This window comes from Nannobrachium achirus (genome assembly GCF_963921795.1).
Source record: "Nannobrachium achirus genome assembly, chromosome: 15".
Taxonomy (NCBI): Eukaryota; Metazoa; Chordata; class Actinopteri; order Myctophiformes; family Myctophidae; genus Nannobrachium; species Nannobrachium achirus.
In genome coordinates, this window is record NC_137822.1 from 23,735,380 (window position 1) to 23,748,551 (window position 13,172).

At 42.8% G+C, this 13,172-nt stretch overlaps 1 protein-coding gene across 1 annotated transcript in view; it reads left to right on the forward strand.

Annotated features, from left to right (window-relative positions):
- The window catches only part of carm1l (coactivator-associated arginine methyltransferase 1, like), a gene marked incomplete at both ends in the record, with an annotated part of 13,323 nt that extends 2,429 nt beyond the window's left edge, over positions 1 to 10,894 (forward strand). The window contains 10 exons of the mRNA XM_080743494.1: positions 174 to 412; positions 895 to 999; positions 1,783 to 1,893; positions 4,170 to 4,347; positions 4,924 to 5,014; positions 7,176 to 7,257; positions 9,267 to 9,352; positions 9,564 to 9,653; positions 10,321 to 10,458; positions 10,801 to 10,894. Of these exons, the coding sequence (XP_080599620.1) occupies positions 174 to 412; positions 895 to 999; positions 1,783 to 1,893; positions 4,170 to 4,347; positions 4,924 to 5,014; positions 7,176 to 7,257; positions 9,267 to 9,352; positions 9,564 to 9,653; positions 10,321 to 10,458; positions 10,801 to 10,894 (1,214 nt within the window). The remainder of the gene's footprint in view (positions 1 to 173; positions 413 to 894; positions 1,000 to 1,782; positions 1,894 to 4,169; positions 4,348 to 4,923; positions 5,015 to 7,175; positions 7,258 to 9,266; positions 9,353 to 9,563; positions 9,654 to 10,320; positions 10,459 to 10,800) is intronic.
- Between the last annotated feature and the right edge of the window lie 2,278 nt (positions 10,895 to 13,172).

Sequence of the window (13,172 nt, forward strand, 5' to 3'; positions counted from 1 at the left end):
TGTGTTCCGTTCCTCTCCATTCTCGCTTCCCCAATCCAATGCAAGCGTAATTGTAATTGCTCGCAATTACATTTCGCAAAAAAAAGAGGAAAGAAAGTCACCCACACTTTTATACTCATGTGATAAATAAAACAAGGTTGAGTCTGTGATTGTTATTCCTGATTAATGTGCAGACATGCAGAAGTTCAGCAGGCTGCTGAGAGGAGTCACCCGTGATTGCAATGATGACGATGAAGATGTAGATAATGATGAAGGACCCAAGGATGGATGCAATGAAGTAGACAAGAGAAAAGACAAGGATGGGGATATGGAGATAACAATGGGTGGAGAGAGCTTCCAGGAAGCATACAGGAGACATCCCAGTGTGTTTCAACAGAGCACTGAAGACTCCTACGCTCAACGCCATTTCCAGGTAGCGCGCACTCAATTTGCTTCGGTTCAGTTTGGGTTTCTTTGTGCATTTTCCAGGTCGGTTCTGGTGTGCGTAACAATGAGTTATAGCACACAGCGCAGCACATATATAAACGCACACTACACACACATATACTACCAGGACAGTGTTCTATTATATCACTAACAGTGTGCTACAGCTGTTCCTACAGCCCTGCACACACGTACAAACACAAGTCATCAAACCCTGCCCCTGGTGTATTTGCGACTAGATATGATGACCATGCAGAGACAGACCTTGATCAATTGTTCTAATGTTTTGTTACTGTCTTTATGCACCTACATACGTTGCCTGTGTTCGTGTGTGTGTGTGTGTGTGTGTGTGTGTGTGTGTGTGTGTGTGTGTGTGTGTGTGTGTGTGTGTGTGTGTGCGTGCGTGCGTGTCTGTGTGTGTGTGTGTGTGTGTGTGTGTGTGTGTGCGTGTGCGTGTGCGTGTGCGTGTAGTTCCATGGTTGTCTGTCCCAGCAGCAGAACACGCTTCAGGACTACATGAGGACAGCAACGTACCACAGAGCCATTCTTCTCAACGAGGCCGACTTCAGAGACAAGGTACAGGAGGAAGTGACTCTGAGCAGACAGTTCTGCTGTCAGGTCTGTTCTCACCATGTCCAAGCCATGGAACGTAGACATTGAAAGCAAGCCATGAGGCATGCAACAACACGTGCACACGGAGAGATATGAGTGCACGAGCCAAGCAAGTGCCAAGAGTCGACTCAGCTCAATCCATGGTAGAGTTCTCAACAGGCCTGAAATTGAAGGCCCGGCCCTAACTGGGCAGACTAATTAGCAGGACCTCTAGACCAGGGGTTCCCAAACTCTTTTGGCTCAGGGCACCCCTATAAATATTTTTTTCTTGCGAGGCACCCCTACATTATATTCATAATTTTCACTCCCAGCATCTTATATTTATAGCATATTTTAGTGATTATGTTGTGAGGAAAACGTTGAGATAATAGCCACTTTGGTTAGAACTGACTGAAAATAACTTTGTACTTCAAGTTTAAAATAATACAAAATATTTTTTTAAGTGTCCAAATAAATTCCATATACCGGTATCAACAAATTATCTCACGGCACCCCTGGACTGCCGCCACGGCACCCCAGGGTGCCCCGTCACCCACTTTGAAAACCCCTGCTCTAGACATTGTCAAGTAGACCCAGATGTGTGGTGGAGCACTCATCCAGCTGAGTGAGGCATACTCCAAGACACAGCAGACTTGTTACTGTAGCTTGTAGACAGTTGCTCTTATAACTATAATGGTGTTGAAATAGCCTATCAACATACTATGTATAATCTTTGTATTCTCTTCCTTTCTGTCTCTTTCTGTCCAGGTGGTTCTAAATGTGGCCTGTGGTTCTGCTATCCTGTCTTTCTTTGCAGTCCAGGCAGGAGCAAAGAAAGTGTATGCTGTTGAGACCAGCCCAATGGCCAAGTACGCCAAGGTCAGTGGGTGAAAAATGAACTATGAATGAATAAACTAACAATAAACGAAGGACTGGATCTGGATCTCTAGCATCTAGCGTGAGTCAGCTTGAGCTTGACATTGATATTCCTATGCATTGTTATATTGTTGTTGATGTCCTGATGTATTACCTGCTTATTGTAAGTCGCTTTGGATTAAAAGCGTCTGCTAAATGCCTAAATTGTAAATTGTAAATTACACCCCTGGACATATGTCGCAGGGACTTGCCCCCAATCCAAACCTTGATGCTGAGTGCCAAGCAGGGAGGCATGGACATGGCAGACACTCTAACCAACTCTAACCACAAGGCCACTGAGCTGGAATAATGTTAGTAGTATTTCTAAATTATATCCGATACCTTGGCTAAACCAATATATCGGTCAGGCTCTAATTAACACTGTCAGGGTTAAAGGTTCTATTCCCTGTGTAGCTCAATGGCACTCATGTTTACTAATGTTCAGTAACCCTGCCAAGCCCCATAAATACTGAACATAATACAAGAACAACAATACTGTCTTCAATAATAATAATAATAACAGTAGGCTGGCGAAAGTTAATTGTCCCTGGATTCAATATTATATTCTTTATCATGCACATAATTCTGGTCTCTACCAGATATAGAAATTAGATCTTTTTTATTAGTAACAATCCCGGGGGACTAGGAACATTTAATGCTTTCGTTGTCAAAAATGGGTTAGCATGTACCGTACAGTAGTTCATGTGCATGTGCATGTGCATGTGCATGTGCATGTGCATGTGCATGTGCATGTGTAAAGTGTATGTGTGCATATGGTGGGGATAAATCTGTTATCAAATTCTCAATCACCAAGTCGGTCATGAATACACTCGCCCTAGCTCTTACAGTAAGTGTGTTTGTGCGTGCATGTGCATGTGCGCGTGCGCGTGCGTGTGCGCGTGCGTGTGCGTGTGCGTGTGTGTGTGTGTGTGTGAGTGAGAGAGAGAGAGAGAGAGAGAGAGCGGCACTGTGATCATATTTCCAGGGTTTGGTGGTTTAGGTTTTGGCTCCAGCAAAGCTAACACACACACACACACACACACACACACACACACACACACACACACACACACACACACACACATAGACACAACGGTACACACACATGCACGTACAGAACATACAATGCACATACTGTACAATGCATACAGTACACATACGTGAACACACTCATGAACGCTCGCACACACACATACAGTACACACACATGCATATGTATGCACAAACATACCCACACACAGAGAAGGAGAGGGAGAGAGAGAGAGAGAGAGAGAGAGAGAGAGAGAGAGATGGCGAAGGGAGAGATCTACAGAGCGTGGCATTCTTGGTAGTTAATGGGTTGTGCCGACATCTGGACCAGCATTCAGTTTGGGGGGCTGTTGAAGGTTTCATTTCAAAATACAAACTCACCATCAGCATGATCCCTACATCTAGCGCTGTACAGTACTACTCACAGTGGTCATTTAACTCTGAGAGTACAAATGTAACCAAATGGTGTCTTGGTTGGTTATAGGGATGGGACAATATGAACATTTCATATCCACGATTATTGTGACAAAAGAAATCGTGATTTACGATATTATCGCGATAATCAAAATCCATTATCCTGAGGCGGAACATTTGCCAAAAAATAGCAGACCTACTCTTGAACCGTACATCCTACAGTTTAACCCATTAAACGCATCTGCGTCACGCATCCACTTTAAAGGTAGGGTAAGTGTCTTCATTTAATTCAAATACCGTAATAACAAAATGGTTCTATATTCTGATAGTACTATGTTACTATAGAGTGTTTGGTCCTTGTTTCAGCGGTGCCATGGCATTGGTCCGAAATCTCATTGTTCCTACCTGTACATCCCATTAGTCAGAATCTGGTGATGTTAACCTGGTGAAAAATACTATGCCTAAACCTAAACCTAACCCTAACCTCAGTAACTATGCCTAAACCTAATCCAAGCCCTAAGCCTAACCTCAGTAAAACTATTTTGGACTTATGGGCAGTCCCCGTTTCAGCCTTATCCCCTGTGAGGAAAGAAATGCAGTTTCAGTTTTGGTGGCTCCAATCAGGATATGAAAACTGAAACTGAAACCTGTCACCTACATGAAAACTGAAACTTAAATGAAATCACTTAGCCTACCTTTAACAATTCTTTGAGGGGAAAAAAACTAAATGTATTATAAGTATTTGAATATATATTATTTTAAAACAAGGTGTAAGAGCTGTGAACTCCTGTCTACAGGTGTTGGTGCAGAATAACCACCTGTCAGATCGCGTCGTAGTTCTGGAGGGGAAGATGGAAGATGTCGACTGCCCGGAGATGGTTGATGTCATAATTTCTGAGCCAATCGGATACATGCTGCTCAGCGAGCGGACGCTGGAGAGCTTCCTGTACGCCAGGAAGTGGCTCAGACCTGACGGTAGGAGGAGAGCCTCTGAGAGAACAAACAGAGATTTGGTGTTGAGGGGGGAAAAGGAAGGGACCAAGTATTGGGCCTTGGGGGACCCATGCATGCTGACGACTTTTATTTGTAGTGAAAAATCAACATGGTTCCGATTTTCTTTTAAATCATTTTATCACGCATATATGCATTTTGTGTGGATGTAGTCATGATGCAAACAATGTTTATAAGAAATACTACAATTTCAGTCAGATTAATCATCAGATGACCCCCCCCCCAGTCTATAAGGACCTTATACCATTTAAAGGAGTAGTTCACCCAAAAAATGAGTTCAAATGTTCACTTAAAAAATACATATACCGGTATTCAAAACTTTGCACACATTTTCACGACTTCTCAAAAAATAGCAGATCTACAAGCCTGCAGCGTGGCACTCGGTGCTGCGCTGTGAGCTTGTATATCTGCTATTTTTCAGTAGCTAAAGTATCAAATAATTAAGGTCCCTCCACCTTGTAACTCAGTCCCCCCCCCCCCCCCCCCCCCCCCTTGTGACGCCCCTGCCCCTGTCTATCCATGTCTGTGTTCTTCATGCAGGTCTGATGTTTCCTTCATCTGGCGACATCCATCTGGCTCCATTTACAGATGAGCAACTCTACATAGAACACTACACAAGAGCTAGCTTCTGGTTAGAGAACACACACGCACGCACACACGCCCTTAGCAAACTGAGTATTAGTTTTTTTTTGTGTGTGACAGTGACTAGTGGTGCAGCACTGCAGCTCGTGAGTTGTTCACACATTGCATTGTGCATGAAATTGGGAGATTGATCACAAATCAGGATCAAAATGGGAGAAAACTGTTAAAAAGAGGGAGACTCCCACTAGAACTGGGAGTATTGGCAGGTATTTTCTCTCTCTCAGTGCTGGACCCCCCACCCAGGGTCTGCTGTTGGGCTATGACCCCAGTCAGGCGTATATCCTGTCGGGTGTAAAACGCTCCACTTCAGACCAGCTCTGATACAGTACACGCATGCAGGCCCGCACGCGCACGCACACACACACGCGCACGCACGCACGCACGCACGCACGCACGCACGCACGCACGCACGCACGCACGCACACACACACACACACACACACACACACTCTCTCTCCCTCGCAGATTTGAAGGTTTGAATCGGTGGTGAATCATAAAATTAACCCTAAAGTTATATTATGATTATGGTTGTATAGTGAAAATAATTTATGCAATCATCCATTTTCAAAACTAACTTAGACATTAAAGTTAAGAAGGGGAAAATTAATACATGATTGGTTCCTTGTTGTTAGGGTTATCTCAAAACCCACGTCTAGAATAGGCCGCAAGATGCAATATCCATGAGATCTCTACAAGAATGGGCCTAAACTGGCTTAAAGTCGTACAGTTAGAGATCATTGATCTGATACCGTCAGGTTTGTGTGCTTGCGTGTGTGATATCATATCCACACCAGTATGCGGGGATGACAAGCTCAGTCACCTCTGAGGAATGAAGGCAAACTGTAAACGAATGGTCAAAATCAAACACAGAACTTCTGTTATGTGATGCAGGTTTGTGTAGTTCAGCTCAGTGTAGTTTCTGTTCTGTTCATTGCGACCGCCAGGTCGCAAGTTACTATGAAAAGCTCCACTGGCTGTCTGTCAGTCAGTCAGTCAGTCAGTCAGTCAGTCAGTCTGTCTGTCTGTCTGTCTGTCTGTCTGTCTGTCTGTCTGTCTGTCTGTCTGTCTGTCTGTCTGTCTGTCCGTCACGTCACACTTTTCCCCTACTCATTATCTCCACCACTGTTGGCCCGATCCAAGCCAAACTTTGCACACACACTCCTTGGCTGCCAAACCACAACCTCATTTCTCACATGGCCCTCTTCTAGCACCACCATGAGGCTGATTCTTGCAAAACACTTTTTTGGACACTGCTCCTACAGATTGTGCCCTAAAATCACGCAAAGCGGTACACATCTCTACAGTCTTGTCATCAACATGGCATCTGTCCCATCTAGCGCCACCATCAGGCCGATTTTTGAAAAACACATTTTTGGACACGGTTCCTACAGATTTTGCCCTAAATTCACGCAAAGCGTTACACAGTATCTCTAAAGTAACGTCATCAACATGGATCTGTCCCATTTCCCATATTCCCTCCTGGTTGCCTACCATTGCCTTCTAAAGTTTGTGTATGCGACCTGATGGTCGCTTATCTCCCGATTAGGGAGTCTTACTGGTTATGGCTTAGTTTAGTTGTGTTCCGTTTGGTGCGATTTAGTTGAAATTGGTTCAGTTATACAGTATGTAGCGATGAAGCTTCCTTCTGATTCACACTGTCCTGTCCTTTATCTAGCGAAGGGGTCTTTAACATTTATTTTCAGCCCAAGGACCCCTTTTGCTGAGAGACAGATGAAGCAGATTATATACTGATTCTTTTTTTTTCATAGACTTTTTGTTTCACAGCACTGTCAAAGTCATCAGTGTTGTGTAGCGTTGTGTTGGATTCACGTATTTTCAGGCATTTAACCACTTAAACCCCCAATACTTAGTAAACTTGACCTTTCACTCTATACTCTTCCCCCCTCTACACCAAACCTCTTTGTCGTAAATAGAAATAAATCTACAATGATTGTCTTTTCGGCTAATGATCCCCTCAAAATAGTGATGGAAGGATTGTATTTCTTCTAGTGTATTTCTTTGTTTTCTGGTGACTCATACATTACAGTGTCTTTGGTTGGTTTAACTGAAACTACTATATTGTGCTAATAGTGCAGTAGGCCTATATAGTTTATTCAGTGGATGGTCAAATTCAGTCTCTTTCTCTCCAGGCATCAGAGGTGCTTTTATGGGATAAACCTCAGTGGTCTCCACAGCGCTGCAGTGGATGAGTTCTTCAGACAGCCAATAATGGTCAGTACCACTACTCCAGGGTTCATCACCACGCCTTGTGTTTTGTCAAAATTCTATACATACATACATTACATTACATTACATTACATACTGTACATACATACATACATACATACATACATACATACATACATTACATTACATTACATTACCTACTGTACATACATACATACATACATACATACATACATTACATTACATTACCTACTGTACGTACGTACATACATACATACATACATACATACATACATACATACATACATACATACATACGCATAGTGTGGTCCTCAAAGTGGGAAGAAGGACCTTCTGGGTTCCTTGAGGGTGGTCCAAATGGACCATTACAAGTCTGTAACTCTGAGAGGCCTCCTACTGTGCAATCTCTGTCTGTCTGTCTGTCTCTCTCTCTCTCTCTCTTTTATGGTTCATCCATGATGAGGTCTGTTAACGAGGAGAAATAACTCACTTTCAATGTACTCAATAGACACAATGAGAAAGTATAGATGCAGGTGATTCACCATCATGGTAAAAGGTTTACAGAATCACACACATCCAAACGATCATGTCCAAGACAAGTGCAGGACAAAAGTCCTGGATTCCTTGGATCATGACGCAACTTCCCATACAGGCCATACTCATTTCCATCTAACTAGATTTTCCACCATTTTGCTTCTTTACTTCAGAACACAGTTCTTGCTTCAGTCATGTGATGAACATGTGTCATTCTGAAATGAATGACAATTCATGTTTTATTGACTAAATTAGGTACATGTGGCAATGACCATCAAAAAGGGTTTTGACACCGCATACTACTGTTACTGTACATAGCCTACTGTAATTGTGCCTGCTAAATGTCTTATAACAAATACTGCCAGGCATATATCATAAACGCTTACGCAACATAAACATAACTCATTATTGATGATGGATGTTGAGGAGTGCAAAAAGTGATTTGATCTTTGGCTATTCAATTATAGCAGGTATACAACCTCATAGTGCTTGTAGATCTGGAACTTTGTTTTACAATCATGAACATTGGCCTTATGTTGTGATAATGGGTAAACCTCTGCCCATAGGGGCACCATGTTGCAGCTCTATTTCCCTTCCACAGCTTCCTCAAGTCCTGCCCCACAAGTGACACAGCCCTGGGTAGTCCACCCAGCCTGGTGGAGATCTGCACTGCGAGGAGAGCGTTCCTAGAACCTCCCTGTTCTCTTTTTTTTATATATATATATATATATTTCGACACACTATTTTCCTAACAGTTTACTGCAGGGGTCTTCAACAGGGGGTCCGGGACCCAACGCCTCGAGCTGCGAGGCGCTGTGAGCTTGTAGATCGGCTATTTTTGGCAAAGAGCTTTGGTGTAGAGGGGAAAAAGAGCAGACTAAGTACAGAGTGAAAGGTCAAGTTTATTAAGTATTGACAGTTAAATATCACAAATTGACATGAATCCAAAATACATTGACGATTGTGCTGTCAAACACTGACGGCCGGACTACACCAAAAAATGTGCACATACGCGCGTACTGTCCGTGAAGACGCTCGCGTGTACGTAAACGCTCCAGGCTACACCAAGGAGGGAGTATATGTGAGGAAGACCAGATAGTCTGTGTACAAAACGCATACGCCTACTTAAAAAATAGAACCGATCCTATTTTTAGGGAATGCGTATCCGTGGTTCGCGCTATCCGTACGCCTGGTGTAGCCGGCTGAATTGATATACATTGGATCTATCCAAAACGCGCATACGCGCGCGCGCCCCGCATACGCACGCATACGCACTGACGCGCGAAACGGCTTGGTGTAGTCCGGCCGTGAAACTATAAGGAATCTATGAACAGGTTGTGGGGGTCCCTGCTTCATCTCTCTCTCAACTAAGGGGTCCTTGGCCTGAAAACATTGAAGACCCCTGGTTTACTGTGTGCTGTTTCTGTATGTGCTGTGTGAAGCCCTTTGTAAAACACTGCTTTGGTTCTGTTACAAACATATTTTTCCGTTACTATCAGGACACGTTTGACATGCAAATTCTGATGTCCAGGTCGGTGAAGTACACCATCAACTTCCTGGAAGCTAAAGAGGAAGAGCTGCGAAGGTTAGGGTCAGGTGGCAAATTACACCCCAAATAATGGCCAGTCACGTATGTTTACCTTACTGTCATCTGTGTGTGTGTGTGTGTGTGTGTGTGTGTGTGTGTGTGTGTGTGTGTGTGTGTGTGTGTGTGTGTGTGTGTGTGTGTGTGTGTGTGTGTGTGCGTGTGCGTGTGTGTGTGTGTGCGCGCGTGCGTGTGAATGTGAATGTTCTAGAGTGGAGATTCCATTTGTATTCACGTTGTTCCAGTCTGGTCTGGTCCATGGTCTTGCCTTCTGGTTTGATGTGGCCTTTCAGGGATCCAGGTGAAAAACAACACGCTTTTTTCTCCTGAAGTGAAATTGACTTGTTTTCAGTGGTTTTTGGTGTGTTTGTTTGATAGTGTGTTCTTAATTTTCTTGTCCTTTTTAATTGGCTCCACTGGCGCCCCCTGGGGGCTGAGGCCCTCACTTTGAAAACCACTGCTCTAACACAGTGGTTCTCAAAGTGGGGTCTGGGGACTCTCAGGGGTCCTTGAGGGGGTTCCAGGGGGCAGACATTGCTGTAACACAGTGGTTCTCAACCTGTGGGTCGTCCCCAGATGATTAAGTTAATGTCCAACATTGTTTTCTCACTCAACAGTAAACAAACCAACATAAAGTTCAATTGTACAGAGGGTATATGCACATTTCTAAGTTGACAATTTAAGGACTTTTTAATGCCTCTAAAATGACAAATTAAACATTGGACAAATTGTCAAACATTAGAGGCAGACATTGTGAAAATAGCCTGTGAGCATGTAGATCTGCTATTTTCACAATAGAACCGCGTTGTACAAAATGTAATTCCTCAACTCTCGTCAGGGTGTGGGGGTCCCCAGTTAAAATATGATTATATTTGGGGGTCGCGGCCTGAAAAGGTTGAGAACCACTGCTGTAACAGACACTCGCAAACTCATCTCAATCTGTCTCCATGCTTTTCTCCAATGGACAGCTCCACTGTGTGGCTCTCCACCGCTCCCTCAGAGCCGCTGACTCACTGGTACCAGGTCAGATGTCTGCTGCAGACGCCGCTGTTTGCCAAGCTGGGTCAAACTTTGTCGGGTACCGTCGTGTTCACTGACAACAAGAGGTAGGAGTCGGGACAGTTATGGTGTATGTTTGGTTATAATGTTGTTCTTTTCCTCCCTGTTATTAAGATGGTTGTACAATTTACAATTTAAGCATTTAGCAGATGCTCTAAATCTTACAATAAGCAAGGTAATACATCAGTACATCAACATCAATACATCAAATGGAACGAAATAGTAGGCAAATCATCAATTACCATTTTTTATTCATGGAATTTCTTAGATTTGATTGTTTGTTTCAAATGTGTATATATATCATTTTAATCTTATCAATTATATCATATCTATATCTACAGTATCTAGTTTAAGTTAACTCACATTTTCCTTTTGCCCCTAAAACTAAGGCGGAGTTATGACATACACATCACTGCCATGGTCAACGAATCAGGTTTCAGATCTGGAAACTTGCTGGACTTGAAAAATCCTTTATTCAGGTGAGCCTACACACACGCACGCATGCACGCACGCACGCACACACACACACACACACACACACACACACACACACACACACACACACACACACACACTGTACGCTATTATTTCCGTAGGAGAGGCCTTATAATGGAGCGCTTGTTTTCGGTGACGACAGAGGTGCGCGTCTCAAGTGGACTTTAGCAACCTGAGACACTGCCCGGCGAGCTAAAGCGAGCGAGTCGCCGTGTCGAGTTACATCACGATAGGGACAGAATTGTAAATCTTCGCCTCCCCGACTTTCGGCACCTCTGCGCGGTCCAAGTGAACACAGCGGAGCACTCCCTACCTCCGGTTCAGCCAATCACAAGCCGCGGCCGACAAGGCATCTCCTATGGACACAATAATCGCCTACTGCAGGGGTTTTCAAAGTGGGTGACGGGGCACCCTGGGGTGCCGTGACGGCAGTCCAGGGGTGCCACGAGATAATTTGATGATATTTTGAATTTATTTGGAAGTATTTTGTATCATTTTAAACTTGAAATACAAAGTTATTTTCAGTTCTAACCAAAATGGCTATTACCCCAACGTTTTCCTCACAACATCATCTCTGGGAGAATAATAGCAAAAATGCCCTTATGTTTCTTCTTATATGGAGGCAAATTCATTTTAATGTACAACTTAATTCAGATTTACTCAAACACAAATTCTTTCAGATGTTATCATCATCTTATAATAACGAATAACTAAAAAAAGTTGTTCGATCAATATTAGGCTACCTGCTATTATTGATAATAATAACATGTTGATGTATTATGAATGCAATTTTCCTTGACACTTGCTTGCTTCTCTTTCCTCTCCAAAGGTATATGTGAAAAATCATCAATATTCACTGATCCACAACACTACATGATTATTGACCTCAGGCTCATTCTTATGTATTTCCTCACATGACAAATAGCAAAACGTCATTGAATTGTTAAACTGTGATAGCAGAGTCATGGAGTCCCCCTATTCCGGTTACGTGTCAAGTCCATGGACAGGTTCCATCACGTTTATGTGATGTCAGACTGCCATATTCATCAGTGTGTGACCTCAGCCCTACAATACACAAATTACGAATCGTTATTCTTTAATATTCAGTTGGATTTATCTTTCTTTTTTGTTTCTTTTAAATACAATTCTTAACACTTAATTTGGCACTTTTTATGGCATTGGAAGGGGTATTTGTGATAGAGTTGCATTAATTTACACATTCACACAAATGTAAAATATTAGATTTTTAACTGTGTTTACAGTAAAAAGAAATGTATGCAGGAAATACTACAAGTTTATCAAGACACATGGAGGAAGACATATCACAAACACAAACGTATGATGTACACAACATGTACAACTGACAATCCACAATTATTGCTGAGTGTGAAACATGTCAAACCATAATTGCATGTTGACCTTTACCTTTCATGCATTTTTTAATTGTTTTATTTCTCCATTTTATTATTTCTATTGTTTATTCCTCATTAAATACATTTTGCTGTATTTTGTTCTTTATGTAATGCACTTTTTAATTGCCTACGTTTATGAAATGTGCTATATAAATAAACTTGACTTGCTTGCTTTGTAAATAAATAGCATCAGGTGATAGTTCCAGGGACAGATTGAGAATGAGAATTAGATAATGATGCGTGTGTGTGACGTGTGCGTGCATGTATACTGCATATCACTCACTCTGTCTCTCTCAGCCTCATTTAAATGTTGTTCACACACCAAGCACTATCTATTCTATCTTCGATATCAATCCACCGAATGTCTGTCTGTCCACCAAGTGTGAAGTGAGCCCATATGCAAGCTTGAGGATTGGTCAAGCCTCACATGGTTATCCAGACTATAAATAGGAAACCACACAGGTAAGGGTGGCCTACGGGTAAGGACTAGTAACTATAATTTATGGGCGGGTTCTGGCCTACTCGGGAGTGATGCAAGTTGGGAACGACGCAAAGGGAATGCCTTGTCCTGTTATGCAATATAATACCCATTATAACCATTGTCAGAGGAGCACTTTTGTGCCCATATGGAAAAGTCCTTGTCCTTGTAGGCCTAAATGTCTGTGGTGATTGAAGCAAAGTAGCAAACTGACTGTGAAAAGTGGACTGACAAACTAGGTGTCAGGAATTTGGCAAATCAAGCTTAGGCTGGGGGGGGGGGGGCATGGTGGCAATCAATGGGTAGCCTGGCATTGGAAGACTGATCAAGTCCAACGTATGGTTTTGAACCATTTACATCACTGTCATACACAATG